Source organism: Ischnura elegans, chromosome 10, assembly GCF_921293095.1.
Source record: "Ischnura elegans chromosome 10, ioIscEleg1.1, whole genome shotgun sequence".
Classification (NCBI taxonomy): Eukaryota; Metazoa; Arthropoda; class Insecta; order Odonata; family Coenagrionidae; genus Ischnura; species Ischnura elegans.
In genome coordinates, this window is record NC_060255.1 from 90622817 (window position 1) to 90649852 (window position 27036).

Below are 27036 nucleotides of genomic sequence, written 5' to 3' on the forward strand. Positions count from 1 at the left end.
TCCTTCAGCAGGATAAGATTGATAACACAGGCATTTGAAATGTGGATACCAGAGAGTCCTACTACGTTATTCAATTCCAATTTATAGGCAGAGACTATATAAATTAATCGAGTTGGTCCGTCACTATAACTTACATCAGGGGTGCAGCTAGAAATTAAGGCTGGGGGGGTTTAGGTGCAACTAACACCAGGGTAAGTGAGGGTATGGTATACCACCAGGATAATCGGTAGGCGTGAGATTAATAAATTGCGGAATTTTAAAGATATGTCAATGGTTCAAAATGGTGAATACGGCTTTCTGAGGGATATTTTATTCATCCTTATACCATTCTATTATAATATCAATCCAATTAAGTAAAATGAGTTAAACTTAAAAATTTCTCTGAGCTCTGGGGGGGTTTTTATCCCCCCCCCTCGCTACACCACTGACTTACATATCTGGGCATAAAACATCTAAGACTAACAGCACTTACCTGAGCACTCTCTTCTTCATCATTCTCAATCACTCCATCTCCAAGCTCTTCGCCTTCCTCTTCCCCATCATTTTCTTCTCTGTCGGCAGTTACTGATTCAGGAAATGTCTCATCACCTTCTGGCACTTCAATAAGTTTAAACAGTCTCTCGTTCATGGCTTTGATGAGTACCTCCATCTCCTCTTTTATGGTGCAGGCTTTTATTGTCTGTAACATTTGATGAAAAATATGAAGAAAACAAAAGCAAGGCTTCTCCAGAGATGAAAGCATGAAGCTAACATGCCTCTCACCTTCCCATCATGAAGATGAGATTATTGATAGTATCCATAAAGAGTCAGAAGAGGCAGTTCCAAAATTTTGCACCAAAATAAAAGATGAAAAAAGAGATGTGATGGGCCTTTTTCCTACCATTACCAACACTGAGCTCTTCACCTGCCTTTACCTCAACCACTTTGCTGCATGTGGAACATTTCATAATAAGACGACTGTTACACACGACAAACACAGTCATATATTTTCACTAGAGATGTGCGAATAGTGTCTGCGAATACTCTAATACCTCATGTACTAGAAAGTATTTGATATTCTAGATCTCGAATAATTATGCTAAAGGTACAATTTGGAACACCTTGAATACTTTGAATTTCGTGCCATACACTGTCGCACGCACGTCGTTGGTGGTTGACTCAGAAAAATGCAGAAAACTCAAGTCGTTTAGTGCATGTAGCACCGTTTTAGGCAAGTTGACGAACTACATCAAATTCGCGGATTAGAGCATTGAAAAGAGTTTGACGTGGGGAACCGAAAATGATTGGGTGAAAAAATCTGAAAATCCCCGGTTTCCCCCACCAGGAGAACCTAGCAGTAACTAAATAGTAACGACATAGCACAATTCCCAAAATCCAATATCCAAAATTCAAATATTCAAAAAAAGGATATTTGAAAGAGATGTTAGTTGAATCAACTACCGTATAAGCGCGTGTAAGAGGCGCACCTTTTTCCCCAGATATTGCAGCCGAAAATGGGGGTGCGCCTCTTACACAAACTTCTTATCTTCCCCCCCTCCCCTTCACCGGTTGCAAGGGGGAACTGAGTGGCCTTGGTTTTCAGCGTGAGTCAGTCATCTGAAACCCTGGGTCAAAATCAAGCGGCAGGCAGGGGAGTTTCTCCCTTAGTGACGTATTTTTTAAATGCTCCTGTTTGAATTTCTTGCAAGCATCGCGCCGTCACTTCGGTACCCCAGAGGTGAACATTGAAAAGATCGCGCGGGGTGATTCGCTCCGGAGCGCGCGCTAAATTTATTGCCACGAGTGGGCATCCCGCGGCATTTATACTGCATATAGTAATATTGGTGTCACAACCTGCGGTTGAAAAAATTCGAACGAGTCTGCTCATTGTTGGACTTCATGGTGAATAGAAGAAATCGGAAATGCTTATAAGTGAAGAGCGCTGAAGGAGAGATCGTGGGGAAGAGGGCTCCCTCCCCTCCGTATTTAAAGCTACGAGCGAAGGAGCAAGGGAAGAACACGTCCGATCTTACATGTGACGTCGTTGCCTTTAAAGCGAAGGGGCGAAGGCGCAGCAATGTGATATACGCAGTTTGCGTTGCCTGAGTTTCCAGTCCGTCTCGTCTTGTTTGAATGCGCTTATGCTACGCTTGTTTCTCCCGAAATTGTGCTGTTAGGACTATGTTGAATATTAGTAGCCTTATTTTAGCTATGAATCTTTGTGTCAATCAATTAGAGCTCAAAAAACTTAAATGCTGTAAGATATACGTCGCGTTAGGTCTAATTCTTTTTAGAACCTCGTGCGTGTCATACAATTGCTGAAAGATATCGAGATATCTTCGAGCTCAGAAGGTGACTCACGTAGCATTTGACCTCCAGAAACTCGGGGAATTGAACCTGGTAGACCGAAAAAGGTCAGTTGGTGGAATGGGGTAGGGATGGAACACGTTTCCATTGTTCCCCTGTAACTTGATATTTTCCTGTGGAGTCTCGGAAAGTAAAAAAACGGCAGAGGCATTAGCTGATGGAGAGCCGAGTGTAGTTCCGTTAGGCCCCTTGCTCACACACCGATTTTGGACGGCCGGTAAAATATTGGCCGATATTTTACCGGCGAAGCGATGCTTGCACACACGCCGGATTTTTACTGGTCAAACGATATGTTGCTGAGTTTTTGAGCCGGCATCGGCGATCCACATTGACAATAGCCGGCAGCTAACCGGCATTTTGCCGGTGCCGGCGTGTGGTCGGTACATGTGCAAGCCCCAATGCTCTCCCATTGTTCACTATTGGAATGTGGACGGCCGATATTTTACCGGCCGTCCAAAATCGGTGCGTGTGCAAGGGGCCTTAAATCTACGACGTGGTTATTATCCTACGGCGCTGAGATTGCCCCGATTGTTGTTCAATCTCTTGGGAAAGCTCATTCCATTTGCCCGTCGTGTTTTGCCTTAAAATTTTCCACGGCTGCAATTCTATTGCAATACTCCTGCGAGAGCTTTTAAAAAAAATTGTTCGTGAGTAGGACAAGCAATGTAGAGCGATGGCGTAGGCAAAGAGAGGATCGGAACTCTTTCTACTCCCTCTTATGCCGCCGCAGTTATCAAAATTTCCTCTTTCAAAGAGTACTGAAAGAGGACATTTCGATAACTGTCGAAATTCCAGGCATACGTCTGTAACACCGCACGATAGGATAAAAAAAATGTCGCAAAATTTTTTTTCTTTATAGCTTCGATCCTCAAAATAGGGGTGCGCCTCTTACACAAGCTTATACGGTATTTATCCAAATTGTTTCCATAAAATTAAAATATTACATTAATCAGCTAAATTCCTGCTTGAATCCTTTAAAGGAAATCACACTTACTCGCCAAAATCTTGTATTTCCTGCTGCATAGGCAACCTAGTCAAACATTCGCGCATTCATCGTTTTTTCGTCAATCCCCTTGAAAAACGATAGATCGAGGTTCCACTGCTTACCTTTTTATATACACATTCCTCAAGTGAAATAGAAGAAGAAATGTATATTTAATATGCTTAGCTCAATTCTAGTAATTGAGGTATTCCAATATTCGAGCTAAGATTTAGAAAGCTTGCACGACAAAGCGCAACACGCAGCTGCACCCGGAAGCCGTTAGCAACGGAGCTAAGATTTAATATTCAAATTCGATATTCAAGTTCGAGAAATCTGCTATTCAACCCATCTTTAATTTTCACAGTATTTTAGGTATTCTGCTGATTATTATTACATGAGGTTAAATTTATTTTCTTGTCTTGAAAATCATTCCATGTGCATTCTGTTATTTCACTCCAGACTGCATTTGGTCATTATCCCAACAGTATGAGTCGAAAGGTGAGATGAGAATAGGTTTCAGGCATTCAAGAAGAGATTTAGAAGGAGAGTGGGAAAGGTGCTGTTAATAGCAGGAAAATGAATGAGGAAATACAGAAGACTACTAAGAACAGATAAGGAGGACATAAAGCAAGTCGTGGCGGGAACATAGCGATACCTCCACTGCAAAAGCGCTCAACAATCGCTCACCGAATCAAATCCGCTCATCTAGTAGCCCAACAATACGAGTTCACTCAGCTGGCAGTATCTGGAGCATAAATGCTTATCTCTTATCCTCCAAGCTTGGAGGTGAGGGTTTATGCTCCGGACACTGCCAGCTGAGCGGATTCATATTGTTGGGCTGCTAGATGAACGGATTTGATTTGGTGAGCGATAGTTGAGAGTTTTTGCTGTGGAGGTATCGATAGATGGACAAAGGATCCCCAAAATCAATATTACAGGATGGCTGCTGATTACAAAAGGTAGGAGAAATAAAAGAACAGAATTATTGAGTATGAGATGGACATAAAATTTTTCAGAATGCAAAGTTTTCACCACTCATTGCCTTTCACAGCCTTAAAAGCAACTCTCTGAATTTTCAGGTCGTCTACTTCAAACATTTCAATCAAAAGACTAGTCGTCGATTAAACTACGTAAACAATTAAGAGGTGAGATGGCAGAGGAATAACCGTACTCACTTGGAAGGACAAGCAAAACATCATAGAGCTTTCCACAATGCATTCTCACAAAACTTTTGGGATTACTAAAAGAAATTGCGATAAGGTTACACATCAAAAGTACTATTTGACTACTAATGGACCCTTTGGATTAGATGGTAGCTTATTCTTTGTTCCTATGAAAAACCATAACATGGAACAGAAAGTTGGCTGTGGTTTTGATAATTATCAACATCCATGGTAAATGCCTACACACTAAACAAAGAATGTACATAAAATAGACTGGGCATAGTTGAGTTCTGCAAAGACATAATTCATCATTTTATATCAACTATGGAGGGAAACACACAAATGAGAAAGAAGGGCATTAGCAGAGGAAAAAGCGACATAGATCCCACTATGAGCAAAGAAAAAAATAAGGGAGAGCCGTGGAGGTAAGAAAACATTGATAAGGTTGACACAAGAAAGTAGTGAAAGAAGGGAGAGAGGGTAAAGAAAGAAGAAAAGTGAAATAAGTAACAACTTTTTTATCTGGATGCCCTAAGGAAGCATTCATATTTATACATCGTTTTAATAACACACACAAGGGTGCCGACTTACAAAAAATATTGGGGGGGCCCAAACCGGGGGCCTTGCCCCGGTATATTTTATAAGTAGTGAATTTTAAGTTTGTAAGCATTATAGAAGGGTCATATGATCTACATTAGAACCCTGATCACTTGAATCTCGATATCTGGACACTCCGGGGAAAATCGACAAGCCTTACACATTTTTTCCCTACATCTGTAACGAATTTTTGGGGGGGCTCGGGCCCCCTCAAGCCCCATGGAGTCGGCGCCACTGAACACACAGAGAAGTATTTAAACTTTTTATGAATTTTACAATAATTGTTTAATGCATTTTCTCATCTGTATGCTAAATCATGGTATTATTCCTTTCATTTTGTTATGTATTTACCATAAATCAGCATACATTGCGTCACAAGTAATACATATATATAGCCTCATTATCACTTCATAAAATATCATTATGATGCAAAAATTTGTTTTTCTAAAAACAACAAAGAAAATAAAACTTCAACATAAGTCCTAAAATAAACTTATTCAAATACCAAGGAAATATATTTTCATTCAAAGTTTCGAAGTTAAAGGCTACACTAAAGTGTATATTTATCGCAGGAGGTACCTGATTTAAGCCAAAACAAAATATAAAATTATTTAACTGACAAGACTACTAATAATAAATTATGTGCAGAAAATAATGCAAACCTCCTATTAATACTCTACATCGATTTAAACTTTTAAGCCTCACAAATGTGTGGAAGAGAGTGTTTTTAATACAAATCACATCTATCACAATTTTGATGTACTTGATCATAGCAACAAAATTTTGAAACAGACATACTTTTTTATATTATTGACCCTTTGGCAGTATTGCAGTTAGCCAGTGAATAAAAGCAGTCATGGTCCATAGCATATGAAGGATAAAAGACTTACCTGAACATTCTCACTGGCATCTTCTCCTTCCTCTTCAGGAGGCTGGAGGTCTTTCCTCTCTGGATCAGACAGTGTCTTATACACTTCATCCTGTATAGTTTTCAGATACTCTCTCTGCTCTTTTTCTCTTTCTTGGTCCACCATCTCCTTATAACCTTCAGGGATCACATAGTCATACACAAGTTCCGTGACAAGCTCTTTGCATTCCCAAATGTTTTTTCTGGAGAAGAGAATAAAAAGAGCGATAAGTCCAAAAAATAAAATTTATAAGAGACCAAAATCACCATAAAAAGGGTCGGAGGACACAGTGATCTTATTCTGATGATTGATAGGACAATGTTCAGCAGAAACCCTATGGCAAATTGTCAATACAAAAAATTCCAAACCTTGGCTTATAGAAAAAAATTCCAATAGTTCAATGCTTATGAAAGCATTCCAACACTTTGGAAATATTAGTGCAGAATGATATGTGTGATAATGATGAAGGTATGATAGCTAGAGAGGAAGATAAGCACAGATTTGCTTGTTGTGGATAGTGAAGGAAGTCATAAAGAGGCAGTTAGTGGCTATGGTACGTACTAATGGTCAAGGTGAGTGAAGTAAATAACAGATGGAAGGATAATGTTCCAAAAATGGAGGAGGGGTAGGAAGAGAGTAGGATTCATGGGTACAGTGATGAGAAGCCAGATAACCATGAGTAACTACACTGATGGATTCATTAGAAAATCTGGCAGCTGTGAATCTTGAATCTTTTGCTACCATAGCATAAAACAGCCATCCTTGATTAGATGAGGAATGCAAGTTAAAATGATGATAAAAATAATTACCTATCCTCCATGTCTTTTGTCTTTTGGTCGATGTTTTTTGCCAACTCCTTTATGTAGCTTCTGGATTCTGCAGTAGCAACCCATTCCATTGCATTCAAGACAATATCTTCAAGGTATATATCCACAGTTTCTTGGTGAACCTTGACAACCTGATATGAAATTCACAAGGTAATGAAAGGAAAATAACCAGGAATCAATACAAAAAAGATTCCCCCCAGTTTAATAAAATCAGGACTAAAAAAAGCACTCAGTTGTGAAATAAAACAAAATTTGCTTATAAACAAGGCCAAAAGTCATACATGTGACTATACCATCCCTCTGAGATAACAGAAACTGCAGAAGTAATTTTTTTAATTGCTGATAAACTATATTTCTCAGCAATGGGCAACAGGGTAACATTTTTCTCAATTTTCTGGGAAATTAACAGAAAAAATGTGCTTTTAATTTTTTCAAATAATAGCATAAGTTCACTTAGTACAATCAATTTGCCAAAGAACTTGCAGCAGGTGGCCATTGGCTAATATCATTCTGAGATAGATGTGAACGCAAATGAAAAAAGCCAACCTAAGATGCACAGCACATGGAATGACTGCAATAAATTACAAGGCTGGAACTCAGGATTTTTTAAAATTTGAGCATGCATAATTACTTGACCTGCCTTATATCTTCCTTTTTTGTTAGGTCCTGGGACAAATGAATTATTATCATTATCATTATTAATACCACATACTCGGGGAAATATCTTGCGTTTGTTGAGGATGAAGTTATACCCTCAGCGTGTATGATACTGGGTGATTTTAGGGAACATTTGAGAACAGGGTAGTTTCCATCATTAAAGAAAACGAAACCCATTGATTGCGATTTGTTACGCAACATTAGTGTATTCATAATATAAAAATTATTTTGTTTTAGAAATCCCAGTTTAGACGAATGTTTAAGGTCAATTGTAACCTCATTTGAAAAATTGGCACCCATATGATGCCACTCCACATGATGTCACAGGGACCTATATTCTGTACGAGTAGTCAGGAGTTTTACATCATCTGATATTACCAATGCATGCATGTGGCGCAGAGCTCAGAAAAACATTTCTTAATAATTAATTACCTATTAAAATTTCCTATGGTCAGAAATTGCCTTGATTTGATAGGGTATTAATAATTCTTATTTAAGCCAAACCCTACCTGCTAGCAAGGTACCCCGCTACCTGCTAGCAGCCTGCATCGTATCGGTGCTCATAGCCTCACACTAAGGTGGCCTCACACAGTGGCATCTGGAACCAGAAGGTTCACATGGGCTTTTCCTAGCAGTCATACTTAGCAGTAGCATTTTCGCGCAGTTGAAAATTTTCACTTTTCATTTAATCGCGAAAAATTGATATCGTCATTAAAAAATCTAGAAGCGTGAAATACATAGTCCAGTAGTAATAATCTTTCAATTTAGGCAATTTAAAAAAATAGGAAACCACCCTATTAAAAAAGTGCATTTTATGAGCTGGGAAGTACTTAATTCAATTCAGGCCAACCTGCTTGAAAAACTCGTCATGTTCACGTCTCCTCCTCTCCTCAACTTGTCTCCGACCAGCCTCCTCCGCCTCCCGCCTGTTGCGCTCCCTCTGTGCCAACAGCAGCAATGCATGAATGCACCGCTCGTCTTTCAAGCGCACCAGTTCTTTGGCCAGGAAGTCCAGCATGCTACCAACTGTATCCCCAACCAACATGGACAGCATATTCTCATATGCTTCTTCCTGTATCCAAAAAATCACTCAATATGTAGTATACAGCCTTGATTACCTTCCATTCAATTAATTGAAATAATCAAATCTAATTGCATTACTCGAATATGTACAAAGACAGGAAATCCAAATGCATATTAACCCTTAGCCAGTGACGTGCAATTCTTGTTACACTACCAGTGACGTGCAGTCTGGGAGACCGCAATAAATCAAAAATTCATAAAATAATGCTACGCCATTTTTATTGTTTTGTTTAATTTTTCTTTGAACGCTTAACTATTTTAAAACTTATATTAAAATTTTTACACTCCCAATACGAACAAATTTGTCATAAAAAATGGTGATTTGAAGCAGGATCAAAAAACTGATGCCAAAAACACTTGAGTTATAATTATTATATTTATGTATCAATATTTCGCCAGAATCAAAAAAGGCCTTAAATGTTAAAGTTGGAAGGCTAAGTAGTAAGTAGCCATGAAATTTATCCCGCTTATTCCTTTTCTTGATCCATCTTAGTAAGTGACGTGCGGTCTCACAGACCGCTAATCGAGTTCAATTGCAAATTTACAGAAATTAATAAAAGGAATGTTAAATTTTAAGAGTGGGATGTCCTTGTTATGCAAAAATATGAAGCTAACGAGAATTATAGATATTTTGAAATCTTAATTTTGAAAGTATTCATAATTTTAGACACACAGCGGTCTCTCAGACCGCACGTCACCGGTTAAGGGTTAAAGTTAGAAGTAAAATATCTCCTAAACCATATGGAAATGTAAAAAAAATTTGTAATTCCATTTAAATTTAATACTGTACGACCAAGATTTTGACATGGCACATCATATTGATAGACCACTGGAAGATGAAGTTCCATGTCAAAACCTAGGTCATACAGTAGTAAATTCATGTGAAATTACCAAGTTTTTTTACATTTCATTATGTTAAGTCAATTCCATGAAGTCACACTCGAGACAACGAATTATCTACTTAACTAGTTTTTCAATTGTCTAAGGCAATCATCAATTATAACCACACCAAACAAATCTGCCCATGGGTGACTCATTTTACCGCTTTTTTTTCCTATGAGTCAATACGCTCGTTCAGAATAATTTTTTGAGCATGGATTACGATAGAGATTGAAAAATAAAGACAACTGCATTTTTCTGATTTTTTATCTGTTGCCTACTCTGGTGAAAATTCAACATGCTTGACTCTTCGCCAATTTCGTGACATCACTGACTCTAGCCAAGCAGCTCACCACTTCTCCACAACTTCTTGACCTCCTGCGTCCTTCTCACATGGTTCGTTGTCATTAACACTCTGAAGAGTTATTCTCCCCATCAAGGATAGGGTCTCTCTGAATAACTTAACCCTTTGCATGCATTCAGGCCTGGCCTGAGATCCAGCTTAGCGAGACCTTTAGGCCACTCTTCAACAATTAAATGTGACCCTCCCACTCATTTATGATCATCCTCATGGCAGGAATCAGTTGCAAAGTTGTTATATCGTCAATGGTTTTTGCAAAGATATATTTTGTAGCATACAACAATTTTTTAATACTTTGAAATGCATTCTTTTTTTTTCTGTGCGTAAAAAATTTTAAACAAAATTTTAGCCTTAAAAATAATGGACTTCGGGACTTACAGTCTTAGTATCTTGTGTTCACTAACTTTGCCTCTGTTAATGCTATAAATCCATATAAAATTCCACAATGCTTAACGTTATGATAGTAATTCTTTTAGAAGAGTAAATTATTGAGAATCAAATGCAATATTAGGTTTATAAAAACACTGGTAATGCAATAACTTAACCATGGACTCATGCTAAGATAGGGTTAGAGGGTCTAGTCCAGTGGTTGGGTAAGGGACGGGTTCCCCATTGAGTTAGGTTCCAAATCGGAGGTTTAAAATATTACTATGCTACTCATAGCACCGAATATGTTTTCCTGTTGTCGGCACAGGCAGGAAAGGGTTAATGAACCAGAACTTTAACGTAACTAACTCGTGAAAAGGAGATGGCAACTTAAGCATTTTTTCCATTTCAAAGCTATGAGAAAATGGCTGAATGAAGATGACTTTTTTATTGTCATAACTTATCCTTCCCATTCATCTGGCAATTTATACTAGATATTTAATTTTGGGTTAGAGTGAAGGATTCCACTGTAAAGGCCGTTTTACACGGGGCACATACTTGCACAATCTGACGTGTGTACGAAGGCGCAGTCAAAAATGCATCCTGTAAAGTGGTGAATTGCTAGAACACATGCGAGAAAGCATGGACATGAGATATAGCCCCTGTTCTAATTTCTTTCATGCATTCGTGCAATTCCACACCATTTTAGAAATTAATACAGTTTTAACCTGCGCAATTCCATGCCCTGTGTACAATGGCCTTAATATTCAGAAAAAGTTGCCGACTCATAGGAGTAGCTGAGCAGCATTGAACTCGTAGGCATGAGCTTGTGACATCATCAAATTAACTTCAAAAGGATTAAGGCCCACAATTTCTTGTCATGAAGAACTCAGGAAGTAGTTAACGGATGACGAAATGGAAAAATATGGGTATAGTTATCTTTCAAATTCTACCACAATTGGCATCATAACACTAGAGGGACCAGACCCAACATTTTGACAGGTAACCTCTTCGTACATAACCACATTGCCTAAAACTTTTTTCTGTCGTCTTAATTTTCCCTGAATTTCATTTATTTTTTATGGTGCGTTTTATGCTAAAATATATTTTAATTTTTTCACCACGGGTATTAAAACAGTCGATTAGTTATGTGGAACAGCTAATTCAACTTATTAGGTATTAGTAAATTCAGGAATTTAAGTTTTGGTAGGATTAGCCACCATGTTTTTCTTTGATTCTCTTTTATATAGACTACAATGAAAATATAACATTCACATGGCTATACCATCTAAGAATTAGATGCTCACTCATATTAGTTAGCTAGTATTAGCTGGATAACAGAATTTCAAAATATATATCCAGATCAAAAACCATACTTTTCAATAACGCAGTGAACTCACATTTCTCTTCTCTTCCAGCTCATTTTGATATCCCAACAATGTTCTAATCCTCTCTTCTTTAACTTTAATTTCTTCTTTTTTGATCACAGACTGTGTTGTTTGGAGTTCCTCAATCAAATCTTGAGACTTCTCCTTTCCTTTGAACATCTAACAAAGAAATGGTAACAGTGAGAAAAATAGTAAAAAAATACATTACACTTAGTTTGCACAACCCATGAGTAATTGGATTATTAAAATTGTACTACACATATAATAAAATAAAAGTGGCAAAGTTATCTCCATTTATGATGACTTGATAAGGATTTCCAAGAAGGTACAGGTCATACCAGCATTTGGATGGCTCTTCCACGAATAATCTTCTGCATAAACACCGCTGCTTGATACAGTTTCTCCTCACTTTCAGGAACTCCTTCCAGGTCTGGAGTAATTGGTCTTGGAGATGGTTTTGGTAGTGGTATCAACCGCTTTGGCAAAGGTCTTTCCTCGTGTACATCAAATTCAGACTTCAACCCTTCATGAACAAAAGATCTTTCCATTAAACATAAATTTATACAGGTTCACCTATATACTAAACCTGAAGTTTAGGGTACATGCTTCCAATTAGAATAGAATCATTGTGAATCAGACACACTAATTCAATTGAATTTGTTAGTCAGGGGCGGTCTGGCCAGGCCCTGCTGGTCGGTGATCGTCGAGGGCCCCAAGCTTAAGGGCCCCTATAACGCTTGCGTCTATCATGAAGGTGTAATAAAGAAGACTTGGATTACTTGAACCGAAGTTTTTTTTTTTCGATTATAAAATTCTACAATTTCATTAGATGCTTTATTTACAACATACAGAGTGTAAGAAGATCGTGTAAAAAATTAAATAAAGGTGTCAGAAGAATGAAGATAACCTGATGCTGTTTTGAAGAGGTTATTCAACGAGGTTATTTAAGAAGTTTTTTAGATTTCAGCGCAGTTCCATGGAAGAAATTCACTAAATGAATAACAGAACCATAATAAACAGTTTAATTTTATAAGCAGTGAAATTCTCTTTTCTAAAGAAATTACTAATTTTTATCTTGCTGTTAAGAGCCAGAATAACATCAAAATCTAACCCATGCAATTTCTAAATTTTCCAGGGGAGGACCCCCAAATCCTGTGGTTTGGAGGGCCCCCATCAAGAGCCCCTGCCAAGGGCACCCAATCACTCCAGACCGCCCCTGTAAGTGGGGCAGCATGATTTTATACTTAACCAATCATCTTCAAACTGCACCAGAGTCATTCATGTTTTAGCAAGTGAATCAGTCATGGAAAATGATATTATTCTAGAAACATTTCCACCCTTGAATTATACATCATCATTATTTCTTAAGCTGAATTTATTCAGAATTTCTACTCGCTATGTTCAATGTTTTCAAGGTATATTTTCAGCTATTACACCATTGTCAAAAATGTACAGAAAATATATATTTTCTGCATTTGATAATGGTGTAATAGCCGAAACTGGCCATAGAAATTTTTATAAATATTTTGCGGAAGTAACAAAGTTTATCAATATTTTCACTATAACTTTTTAAGTCATTGTTCCTTTATAATGTAGTAGTTTTTAATATTTTTCTGAATGAAATTTTGCATTGGAAAATTTTGAGCTCCCTTTCACAGAGTAAAATAAAACTAAGTACGATTCCACTGCAAAATATTAATTATAGCCACAGAGATTTCCACTGATAAGTGGTCATTATCGTTTCTATCAAGTGCTGCCATAGAATCTATTCTTTAAGTTTTGAGCCTTGGCTTATAATATTCATTAAAATGATAAATCATAAAAGTATCACTATAGACCAGCCAAAATAAAATATTAATTATAGCCACAGAGATTTCCACTGATGAGTGGTCATTATCGTTTCTATCAAGTGCTGCCGTAGAATCTATTCTTTAAGTTTTGAGCCTTGGCTTATAATATTCATTAAAGTGATAAATCATAAAAGTATCACTATAGACCAGCCAAAATGCCAGGCTCATACGTTCCCAAACAACAGCCGATATCCATCACATATCTAAATAAGGTTGATACATCCAAAACACACTACATATTATTACACAATGGATATTTTGACAATGTTACACAGATTTCCTAATTGTAACATCCACAACAAGTTGTGAAAATAATGTAACATAGATACCCAAGTTGTAATATCCGTGATATAAAAAAATAGTTATTCCAAACCGTATCCATTGGTGGGATATGATCTGTATAGAATTGAAAACCACAAATGTTTTGTCTGTATGTGTTGGGATTACCAAAAGCCACAATAAGCACCCCCATTATCTACTTATTTGATGCTGTGAAGATATTTACATAGCTAAAAAATGCAGTAATATGGACCTCCATGCCCACTGTTGGACATCCCTACAACGTTATCTGAATGGCTGTTTGGATATTTGACAGATATCCATACAACATTAATTGGATTAACATGGATATTGCATGGAATTCATGTGCCAATGCCGACAATGTTGTCTGGATGGTGTTGGGATATTGATTGTTGCTTGGGTTACATACAGTTTAGCATTCAAGTTTACCTTCAAAATATTTCCGAAGCAATTGAAGCTGTTCAGTAGACCATCTGGAGCTACGATCACACAGCCTGTCATGAACTGGTTTTTCTTTCACAGGAAACACCTCAGGAGTTTTCATCAAACTGTGAGAAGAATTCATTCATAAAGATAATAATAATAATAAATTTATTTCACAATTGGCAGTACAGACATCTGCAAGGCTAAAGTCAATATAAAATTTACATACAATTACATTCATACATTAAAGATTGAAATTGCCAGGTTCTTGGGAATTCCAAAGATAATCATTTAACTATGATATGTACATCATTAAAAACAGTCCAGAGGGTTAATAAATACAAACAGAAAGCATGGAAAAAATAGGCATTCCAGTTGCCTTCTAGGAAATATTCTTACAATGCATCCTCCAGGTATTCATTTACAGTAAAACTTTGATTTTACGCAGTTGGAGGGACCGAAATATGGGCACTGTGTAAAATCAAAGTGTGTAAAATCAAGAGTTGGTATTGAGGAGGAGTATAGTTTTCAGGATAACACTTGCTCATTATTGCTCGGAAAATGAAGCCTAATAATCATATTTACTCAAAAGCAACACCACAGATGATGTGTTACCTTAAGAGAAACAACGTTGCATTCCTGAACAGTGTTTCCCATGGTTGAACAAAATGGTTGAAATGGCACTTTCTGCACTAAGATTACTTCTGTTACCCAGGAGAAATTTCGGAATGGTGATACTAAATGGTCGCAGAGAAGCTAATTTTCGAAAATATTCTCATTAAAAGCAGTTCTCAGGATATCCGTTTAACCACCAGCAGACAAACAAAGACTGGAGATTGAAGAAATGAGATACCTGAGGATAGTCATCCAAATTAACCCCATTAACAGGGAGCAAAATTTTGCTAACACATCACAAAGGCTTTACACCCTGTGGGCCTGGGTTCAAGTCCTGGCAGTAGCAGAGACTTATCAGAGTTGGCCCTATCCCTACTTGAGTCTAATGTGAAGGGCACTTCCAGTGCACCACTCTGTCCATCAGATGGGAAGTTAAGTCCTGGTCCCTTTTAAGCTTATCATTACAACCTGGCTAATGCCAACATAGGGTTCCTATCCCCTCAGCCCTTACTTCATGGCGCTAATGACCCCAGTTGTTGGTTACCTTCAAATAGCATACCATAGATAATAGGGAGCACACAGGACCCGGGATATTCGGAAATTCAGATTTTTCCGGTGCTTTGATCACTTTTTTTAAGTGAGCTATTTAAATGCCCGCGCAACTGCCGTCATGCCGCCCGTGATGAATAAAAAATGACTAATAGTCTGAAAAATTTTCCTTCTTTATAATTTATACACATTAAAAAAGTATTTCCCCATGAAATTTTAGCATTAGTAGATTGACTCTTCCGGGAATAGCTTCTCTGTCGGCATTCTTCCGCGAATTCAGCGCCGGGACCTTCGACTCACAAGCCGTGTGACTCAGCTTCACGTAATATTTTGCTTCCCCATATCTGATAACAACACCGGACACTTTTTGTATTTCGATTTAATGGAACTAAGCCATTCCTGAGTTTAAACGGACTGCCTTATCACTCACGTCTTGAATTTGACTTCAATGATTACATGACGATTGACGACGCGAGTTATTCTCCGAGGGCATTAACTCCCGTTCCGTTAAAACGCTTGCCACCTAGCGAAGTTAAGCCAATAGCTATTCAAGTTCCAACCATGTTTAATTTAAACCCTCTGACAATGAGATACAAGTTGAGTCGGATCTGATAAGCGCGCAGCGCAAGCAATTTTCCCTCGCGTCCATTTGTCCCGCAGATGTGGGGTTAGCCTGGGAATGAGACAATGCATGCTGCTTTTACCATCGTGTTGAATCCTCAGAGTAAGGATTGGGGTAGAGGACGCTATCAGGCTGCGCAGTAGCAGATTCTGTGGTCAACATGGTTACCACGTGATCGTGGGAAGAAGTGCGGGAATCCTTACTCTTCTTGCGGGAAGTGTGGGATGTAAGTGCGGGATCATGACTACACGCGCAGTAGCCAAAGCGCACTCTCCCCATCCTTACTCTGAGGTTGAATCACCATCGACTTACGTCCATACTAGAAGTACGACTATCTTTTTTGGATCACCTTGGAAGCCAAAATTTTGGCACGGGAGTATTTTTAACGACTCATTTCGCCGTTATATTTCGCAGGGGCGACGGAAAACATAGCGTTGGCAAAATTCTAGAAAGCCTTGCGTTGGGGATAGATATTCCGTAGCTCATAATTCTGGATATAAACAGCGTCGATCAATAAGTCGAATAATAAACGAAGGGTGATAATGTTAATATCTCCAGCGATCATGTCTTAATCAAAAGTAGTTACGCATACCCGGCGATTGCCGTGTGTTTTAGGTTTCGATATCCTTCTACGGCGAATTTGAACTAAGAACGACATTCGCGTTCGTAATAGAGCCTGAAATATTACTGAGAGGGCTCACGGGGAAGCAATAATTAGATTCGCGATGTTTTTAGTTTCACGCTCAACAGCGCGACGTCATTTCAACCGTTCCTGTATTCATTTTTGCAACTCATTGAGACGAAAAATAACCTAACTTCATATTGCTCCTGTCGGATTTTCAAAACAAGCCGAAAGACAACTGCGTAAAATCAAGATTAGCGACCTCTAAGGGGCTGGGGTTATGCTGCGCAAAATCGAAAAACTGCGTAAAATCAAGAAAAGATGTAAAATCGAAGTTTCACCATTGCAATTCCCTATGCTTTCCGGCCGGACTTGAGTGCCGCTGCGTAAAAACGAGACTTGATGTAAAATCGAAGTGCGTAAAATCGAAGTTTTACTGTACACTGTAGTAGCATTTTTCAGCTAGGAGAAGTTTTAGCTTCTTTTAAAAACGGAAAGTGAGTTGCTACTTTTTATTTCTTCGGGAATTTTATTGTAAAGGATCGAGACAGAGTGGTTGGGACCTTTAAGACAGAGAGAGCTGGAATACTGGCTGGAGTGGACGTTATTTCTTGAACGAGTGAGGTGATCATGGTAGGTAGAATTTGGAAGTAATTGGGAAGGGTTTGCTTGGGTTAACAAAGCAGGCACATGTAAGGATATACAAAGAAGGGAGGGTGAGGATTTTGGATTTAGCAAAGAAAATTTTACCTGGAGTGTGAATAGGGACATGGTACATACCTCTAATAGCTTGTTTTTGGGCTGAAAAAGCTCTTTTAGCCACAGATGAGTTTCCCCAAAACAGAAAGCAATAAGAAATATGAGAATGGATTTTAGCGTAGTATACCATTTTTAAAGTATCCAATGATACTATCATAAGCAACCTTCTGATCATGTATATACCCACGGAGATTTTATTGAGTACATCCTGCATGTGAGGTGCCCAATCAAGGATGTTTGAGATTTGAGTCCAAGGAACTTTGTAGTATACACATCAAAGAAGTGAGTGATTTTGTCTATGTGAGGGATGAGATCATTTTTGTACGAGTTTTTATGGAGGAATTGAAGGAAGACAGTTTCCTGATTGTTAACTATCAGATTGTTCATGTTACACCACTGATGCATTTCATATTACACCACTGAGCATCAAAGTGGTATTTGTAGTGCCCTGGAAAGCTAAAGGTCTGTTCGATTTCCTACCCAGGGGATATTTTTTCTCATGACAAATGGTGATATTCGCCAGAGCTCATGTGGTAGAGTCAATCTGATCTAGACAGGCATACTGTACCCCACATGTAACTCCTAATTCTAAGCATAAATGGATGGCATTGTGAGTTGACAGGAAGCAGTTAGGAAAAGCTGAACCAGGAAAATTGTACACAACTGGGAAGTTAGTGACAAATATGTAATTGCCATTTAAAACATACAATCATGAGACAAACACTATGGTTAACTCACTCAGTTGCTTGTTCCAAAATCCTCAGGCCCCTGTAATCATGAAGGAACTTGGAACGCAGATTAAGAGGCACTTCATGACGACGTCTTGGATCCACTCCATGCCGCATCAATGGTCCATATAATTCAGAGGAATAGTCAGCCTGTTCTGTTATTGGGTCAGGACGCTTGTACTTCGTTGAAATTCCTTTCCTCTTGGTGATCAATTTACGAAGTTCTGAAGGAAGGTTAAGGTAACAGCTTACATACCAAGTTTTATACTAACAACGAATGATAATATGTGCACTAATGAAGCAACAATTAATAACATTGCACCTAATATTTTCCTGAAGAAATTCAACCACGAAATAGAATCTTCATGGAAATTAAAGCTTAAATGGTGAGGTGAAAAAATTGGTGGACACAGCAGAATGTTGATTGATCCATTCTTTAGTCTAACATTTGAATTGAAATGGTCAAAAATATTTTCTCCAGAAATCTTGGGCTGTCAAAAATTGAACTTTATGGAGTCCTCTACAAGTACAAACTAGTGTTCTTTGTTCTGGGTGTAGAATAAGGGTTGCATATATTGAGGGTCGTCTTCTTCTTACAAATATTGCCTTGCTGGAAAATTAACACATCACTTAATCAATGACAAATGGTAATTTAATTGCCATTCTTTGAATTTCCTGAATATTCTTGTCTACATATGTACTTAGGAAATTCTGAGACTTAGTTGAGGAGCAGGAGATATGATACAACACTAACCCAAATCAAAGGAAGCCACTCCTTCAACATGTTGTCTGCAGACAATATGTACCTTCACAGATAACCAATTTTTTCTAATATTCTTTCACAATTATATAAATATGCAGAGTTAACAAACTGCATTTTTGTAAAGAAAAGGAATGGATCCACGGATACCATATTCAATAAAGAACAATTATTTTCATAAAACTCAAATAAGACTTTTAGTAATTTCGAAAAAAAATATCTTGCATATGCTCCAGTAATTCATATGAAATATGGAATTATTTGGTGCATCAATCCTTGCTGGAGCAGGGCTATTGCTACAAAATCAGGAGGATATCTCACCACTTATCCCACCAGTATTGCATAAAGGCCACCCCATTGGAAAAAATCAGCTGATCCAATTGAAAATTCCAATTGAATTTCCTTGTATACAATTGAATATCCAAAAATTCAATTGAATTTTCAAATTTTCAATTGTAAATACGAATATTCAATTGAATATTAGGAAATTCAATTGAATTTGAATAAAAGATACAATTGAATTTTCAAATATTCAATTGAATTCTCAAATTTTCAATGGAATTCCCAAATATCCTATTGAAATCTCAAATACTCCATTGAATTCTAAAATATCCAATTGAATTCTCCAATATTCAATTGAAATAAAAAATACTGTTATTCATATGTTTACGTGCACATGGTTGACTGGGTTGTGGTCAATTGTGGTTAATTTTTTGCTTGTGGAGAAAAGATTATTTAATATCAGTGTTATTTAACCTGTGCTTGATCCCCACAGCATTGTGTTAGGTCATTCATGTGTCTCTTCAGTGATATAGTGGAAGTCTTGATGTGCTTTAGTGTGTTCATTTAGTCGTTTGCCTTCAGTTTTTTGACTGATTATACTAACGTTTGTGTTTAAAATGTAGGCATATTTATTTAACTTAATTATGCGTACGTGCGTTATGTCGCCGACAAAAAACTACTAGCATCGTCGGAATAGTGTGTATCACGCAGGTTTGTTTGTATGAAGTGAAATTCCCGTGTTCTTGTATAAACATGAGTGACATGTTTTTGTTGTGAAAAACAAGTTATGTTGGCTTAATGCAAAACCAGAATTATATTAATTAGTATTTTAAATAAGCCTTTCTTAGATAAAGACGTGTGAGATATTTTTTGGTGAAGTTGTTATCGCTAATCGTGGAAAAACGTTTGCTTTTTGACAACTATTCAACGTTGTTTGAACTGGAAAAAGATGTGGCTCTCATGGTTTAGTTGTTGTTCTGATAATCATGGCAAAACTATACAGCTTTTCGATAACTATTCATGATTGTGAGAAGTGATGGAAGATGTGGAAAAGCCCAATTAAAGTTTTTATGACGCTGCTTCTAAAAATATTTCAACTTTAATTTCTGTTCACATATTTTATTTATTCAGAATTCGGAATTCGTGAAATTTAGATGCTAAGTATATCCTACCTAATAATAAGTTTACCATATTGGATGTATTTAAGTATTAGTAATTTTTTCAATCAACCGTTCAATTGAAAAGTAACAAATTTCAATTGAATATTTTTCAATTGATTTTTTTTTCAATTGAAAAAAAATTAATTGAAATTTGTCACTTTTCAATTGAACGGTTCAATTTAATATTTTTCACTGGAATATTTCCAATAGGGCATTAATGCATAGTTAGTACATGCTTTCCTCCAACACAGGTGTTCCATTTATGTACAAGAATATAATCACTGCCCCAACCCTTTCAATATTCCTTGTGCCTTAAAGGAAAATTTCAATGAAAATTCATCCCACTGCATTACGATAAGTCTATCAAATCAAGTTGAGTTGATTAAGATCGAGTTAAGTTGAGGCTGAGAATCCACTAAATCAACCAATGCCTTTTCCTTAACCTACTATTAAACTATATATGCATTTCAGAAACTACAATATCAACCCTATTAGTGCTATCTTTCTTCCTGGGGTACTGGCAAGAAATGCGGAGGGTATTCTAATAAAATGTAGCAACTCGGAAAAAAACAGAACAAAGCTATTTTATTACATATCCATAGGTGGTTTTTTTTTTAAATATTGAGGTTAAACTGGGTAATATAGACAAAATATTTTTACGTTTACTGAAATAAGTTATAGCAATGTAATAATTTATAGCAAATTAAATAATGGACTACATAAGAGCCGATAGATCCGCCCACCACACTAAAAGGGTCAGTAAGCAAATAAAAATAATTTTCATCCCTTCCTTTCCAGATTGAAGCAGCATGAAGCAAGATTAAGGTAAACTACACCAACCTCTTTGGTGATTTTCTCTTATTTTCATAATTTTCTTTCTGTTTTCCTCAAGCTTTTTCTTATATCTCCTCGCAATTACTTCTTGCAAGCGATCAGATAAATATTCACCTCGTTTATGCATCTTTTTTTCTGCTAACCCCATTCGCAAATCATGAATTCCCTGTATTTCCTAAAATAACAGGGAAAAAAAGGTTTATTTCCTGTTTTACATCACTTAAAAAACTTCATCATACAGTCAATTCATAATCAAAAAGATATCACATATAAAATTTGTAGCTTCAGGTATCAGTTTTTAGAAGATTTTTAATTCATTATTGCATACCTTTCCCACCATTTATCTCATTTTCTACTTTTCTCACTATCTAAGAGCCGGATAATTAGACAAAGATAGTTAGGACATTTTATTATTACTATAAATTAGGGATGGGTCGACTCTACAATTTTCACAAAATCAAATCTTTCAGTGATTTGAATCAAATCTTGAGTAGATATTAACAAAATTATTAAAATTTTGAAAATTTACAGACAGCAGAATATATGTATATTCACCTCCAGGGAGAAATTTTTCATGAGCAATCAACTAGGAACTGAGCAATGCCACCCTTGTTCCCACATTTGCCCATGGGGAGAATTATTTGTGGCTCTTGCATACTATACGTACCAAAAGTATAGACACTCAAGTCTGAAGGCTTACAAACACCATACCCTTTAAGCAGTGCTGTAGTTGGAAAAAAATGTAGGCAGTACTCACCAAAAATTCCAACAGCTGAACATGTATTATACATCTGGCCGCGAAGGTATTTTAACCTTTTCCCTACTAAAGACGTAAATGTATGTGTGGACGTTTCTTGACCCGGGAGACGAAAGCCGTATATTTGCATCTGAGATTTTCCTGACCAAGGCAACGAAAGCCATAAATATACATTTTCTACCTCTCCCCCCCTTTACGATGGTCGCAGGTGTACAATGTCTTTATTTCGGGACCCAACACAGCGGGGTTTAGGCTTTACCCTTGGAATTCGGGAGCAGGTACCCTGACCCCTCGTCTTTTATTACCCCTCTTAGCGGTAAGGGACCCCAATTGTTTATCCAGTCAATTTTCGAAATAAATATTTGTTCTTTCCTCAAGAAATATAAACTAAGAACTGAATTCTTTGTCTATTGAGCTGTGCTTACAATTTTTAAACGAAATTCTACAATAAATATTAACTTGTATCTCAAGTTTTGTATAAACATCAACATAGAAATTGTTGCTGGCATTAAATACGTTAATATTGACATTAGAACTTCGTTTAAAATTTGACAATGCTCAGAAAAAAATGAGGAATTCAATTCAAAGTCTGCAATTTACGTGCAAGCGACAATTATCCATGTGCTAAATACATATAAGCGATACATAAGTTGACCGTGAACCAATGCCGCAGGTATGGCCGTAAACCCGGAAAGGAGGGAGCACAACTACTCTCGGAGTCCGAGATAATGCGGAGACCCAGTGGGGAGGGGTCGAAAAAGGCTCCGCAAGACACTTCTTAACCTATGTCCTCCAAAAATGCTCCATACCACGAGAAAGAAGAGTCTCTTGGGGCTCAGTACAGCAGTCATGCTACGACGAAAACTCTGCCATCTCCAAAAGGTTAACCAGTAAGCTTATAACGAGTTTAGATTTTAGGGGGTACGCTGTACCGGCCCAACTACAGCACTACCTTTAAGTTATTTTCATAATATTGGTATGTATCATTACTTTTCCAGTTAAGTAGTACCTTTTCACGGTGCAGCCACTCTTCTCTATGGATGTATTCCAGAATGGCTGGGCGTTTACTTTCAGGGAAATTATTAGGATCCAATAGGAATGCTTTCAATTCTCTATGATTTATCTCCCACTCAATATTCTCTATTTCATGTAGCCCAGGAGGTAGTCCTTCACCTGAGGAAATAATTTTATTAAATTTTATTTTGATGTTATGTACAAACTTCAATAAGCCAAAAACTATTTTTTTCCTAAAATATTCATAAAATTCAGCAATGTTTATACCACAATAACATGAAAGTAACAATATCATGAAAATGATTCATAATAATTGAGGTGTAAAAATATGTTAAGATTGAAAATTACATAGTAAAGATTCCTCCTTATCATTATCATACCTTGCTGAAAACACCCCCATGAGACAGTCAAGTAAAATAAAGTAGGCTACTGCAAAATGGCCTGGATTGATATCAAAGCAACAAGTTGGCATTCATGGTGCATTTTTTTGTATCCATAAATAAGAAAACAAACTACTGGCAATAAAATAAAACAAATCCATACGGCAGAGAGGCTTCCCAGCACAACAAACACAATGTTTTAGGGGATTGCCAATGCCGTGAAATCATGTCATGATAAGAAATTAAAGTATAGAAGAAGTTATCACTATTTTTAGAAGAAGTTCTTCAATTATTGCATTATTCATACCAATATATTGGTACTTTTCCACTAAACTTATATAATTATTTACCTTTCTTAACTTAAAATGCGGTCAAAACCCATGAAAACTATAGTTAAATATATTTTATCAGTTAACATGTGGATAATACCATAAATTATAGCTCAACACTTAAGGGGTTAAACAAAGTATAAATGAGAGCAGATAATTAATTAATTAACCCTTTCGTGCCGGGCTCCTTCACGGGAAGTTGCTTTTGGCTGTACGAAGGCTTAGAGCATTTCTTTTTCGCCCTGTACGGAGTTGTTTCTCGGCAAGGAATCGTCCAGGTAGTCGTTCCCTCCACTTAATGACCTTTTCTAGTGGGGTGCCGGACCCTTTCCTCGGCAACTGGTTAAATATAATCCTCGACCCTTTTCCCGAAGGCAGCCCACCACGGCGTACTTTTGCGGTCAGTTTATTGTTACTAGGTAGTTCTATTTTAATTTTTTTAAATTGTTACTATTGCATAAAATGTCAGTTCATCAATGTATACCTTTCATTTTGCAATGCCTATAGAACTTTTAAACGAAGTTCTACGGTTATTTTTAGGGTTTTCAGCAAAAGGGCATTAGATCATAGACCAAAAAATACTTTAAAGGGAATGAAATCTTTCAATGTTCCTAGCATACTTCTAGGTATTTCACCCAAATCCACACTCCTCATTCGCGTCTGCTCTCCACGAGTTCCCTGAAAACATGGGAATGAAACATTTCGAATTTTTTTAGAAGAATATTTCCCCGAAAAATTCTCAAAAAACTACTTGAATCTTACAAATTTGTTGTTTGAAATGGCTAAATTATATTTATAAAGCAATTTCACTTAGATAAATATAAATTCATATTACACACGAAATAAGAAAAAATACAAAACACTGTTTCTAGAGTCACTATCCTCGTCTTCATTATCACTTCTGATAAGTATGGATCGATTGATCCGTAATTAGCCTCGACATTTTCCCAGAGCAAGGAAATTCCCGTCCTGCAAATTTGCCTGGTGCTCCACTCGTCCAAGTAACTCTGAACACGTCGAGAACGCATGCAAAACTAACGAAAGCTCTAAGGAACCATCAAAAGGCACTTCAAGAAAAAAATCCTGGCTGTATAATTCCAAGAAAAAATTTAATTCCACCGAAACATCATTTGAAAGACAATCCTTGCAGGAGTAGGAAAGGGAATGCGCACAGAATATTTACGGTTAAATTTGAATACATGCCAAGAAAAGTTTGAAAAGAAAATGAGCTATACCGAGAAGAGTGAGGTTATCATCTTCCACATACATATTTCAGTGGGAGGGTACTTGCACCAATATACTCTTGGGTGTGCCAGTTGGAGGGTAATACGTTTTTCCAAGAAAAAATTAATGCACTAATGTGTACCGAAGTAAGCCTGTGAGGTGTACAGGGCAGATCACCTAAATGTAACCTGACCAGAGAACCAAGGTATGAGAGTAATTACCTGGGTAGAGCAGTGCTCTTTCCTGCAATGGTATGGAATGCTTCTCACAACATGTGTCTACGTAAAACATTCCTTATTTGTACATTAAATTTACGAATTTTTAGGATATGCATTAATTAGTATTTATTGCGAAATTAATTTATAATACGTTTGTATTCAAAGGTTGATGAGAGGTTATTAAAAATAGTCGCTGTAATTTCGGCTCATGACAAAGAACTAAGAGAATCATATTTTATTACATTACGAGGGCTTTTTTACATAGTAGTTAAATCGGATATTCTATCGAATTTCACCGCAAATGTACACTTAAAATATGGCAAACAGAGTAACGTATATCTTTAGATGTGAATCATTACAATATCGCTCCTATAAATTTGCTGGTAAGTTTTAAAAATAACAACTAAACATCTAGTCTTAGCGTCTCCAAAATTTGTTCTAGGTGATGATAAACTCTGTTAATATGAACGCTAGAGTTCCGTTTAAAATTTGGAACCGATCAGCAAAACATCCAGAATGTAATTCTTGGCATTGATTTTCAAAAAACGCAACATTTACGTTTTTAGTTATTCCACCTTATAAACAAATAAGTGACCATGAGCACCTTCCTTGAGTGGGTCACTAAGTGCCGGAATGGGCCGAGATAATCCCAACGCGGACAATAGGAAAGGGTCGGACCTCTCGCGCCGAGGGACCATAATGGCGGTTGGGACCCACTTGGCATGATTGACCACGAAACCGTGAAAACACGGCCTTTGGCCTTTTGCTTCGAAAAATTCAAGCCGTGAAAACCCGGCCTTCATCCTTTAGCATCGGAAAATCAGGCCTTGAAATCACGCCCTGCGTAGGGAAGAGGATAAAGCATTTGACTCACTGGCTTTTGCTTAATCAGTAGATTCACTAACTATTGCAAGTTTGTGAGCCATAAATATCTAAAAGCAGATGATACAGAGGAGTGATAGCCAAAATGTTGAGCATGAATTTATCATTAAATATAGGTTGTACCTTAGAAAAGAAGCTTTTACTTCTCTAATTGTAATTTTGGAGGTTTCCTACACATGATCCAGCCAATACTATCTTACCCCATTTGAGATTCTTCAAGGTCAATACAACTGGAGTATCCTCAGCATGACTTGCAAGTACAACATCAGGAGAATACGGTATTGTCTGAGTCTCTGATTCCCGATAATCAGTTTGGATGCCAAATGTGCGACTCCTAGGGGCTCCTGCATCAGTTTCATCCAAATTCACTTCACTTGTTGTTTCACACTCTTTCCCTTCTCCACTATCATCCTGCACGGCCACAGCAGTCAAGGATGTAACATTTGGCCTGTTAAAAACACAATATTGCCTTGTCTCTTAGTTTGTTACTGTATTTTTACTGCACACGTATATTAGTCACTGGTCTTCATCAGTTCAAACGCTCTACTACAGTAACTAATATAATGTCACATGAATAAATTGGCTTTGTAATTGGCACCAGACTTCAAAACTTCTCGGGAATGAATTCCTCCACTCTTATTCACCAATTCAATACTACAAGGGTGTAATTTGCCAACATTTTTTCATACTGTAAGCTAATTTATCCCTTTCAATGTGCAACTGTGGGAAAAATAAACATTTTAATGGATTGAATAATGTAAAGAAGGGTGTGAAAATTGAACACTGACACAAGTAACTGAATATAAAGTACATAATTTTGCAGCTAATTTAAAGCAAATTAAAGCCAAGAATTTAAATTTTGAAAGTAATTACTCTTAAGAGCAGGATAAAAATTGATTGTGCCACATATATGAAGAGTAACTATTTTTTTCCTAAATTTTAAAGAATATGTACTAATTTGTCAAGTTTAGGTGACAATACAGGAATCAGTTCCTGAAAATTCACAGTTTACCAAACATCTGAAATATTTTTCTATTGAAGCAGTTAAAACTTTGATTGATCACTAAATATAACTCTTGTATGCAGATGCATTACACAATCTAAAATATTTCTAAAGTGATCTACAGAAGCAACCAACAACGAAACTCTTCCCAATAATTATTAAAAACCC

At 37.0% G+C, this 27036-nt stretch overlaps 1 protein-coding gene across 3 annotated transcripts in view; it reads right to left on the bottom strand.

Annotated features, from left to right (window-relative positions):
- LOC124167203 (cilia- and flagella-associated protein 91-like) overlaps positions 1–27036 on the bottom strand; it is a 36682-nt gene that overhangs the window by 6666 nt on the left and 2980 nt on the right. For all 3 annotated transcript variants that reach the window (XM_046545046.1, XM_046545047.1, XM_046545048.1), the window contains 11 exons: positions 26066–26313; positions 22828–22991; positions 21068–21236; positions 18036–18249; positions 14137–14255; positions 11896–12080; positions 11570–11716; positions 8331–8552; positions 6806–6954; positions 5979–6198; positions 473–679 (listed from right to left, as the gene is read on the bottom strand). In XM_046545046.1, the coding sequence (XP_046401002.1) occupies positions 473–679; positions 5979–6198; positions 6806–6954; positions 8331–8552; positions 11570–11716; positions 11896–12080; positions 14137–14255; positions 18036–18249; positions 21068–21236; positions 22828–22991; positions 26066–26313 (2044 nt within the window). The remainder of the gene's footprint in view (positions 1–472; positions 680–5978; positions 6199–6805; positions 6955–8330; positions 8553–11569; positions 11717–11895; positions 12081–14136; positions 14256–18035; positions 18250–21067; positions 21237–22827; positions 22992–26065; positions 26314–27036) is intronic.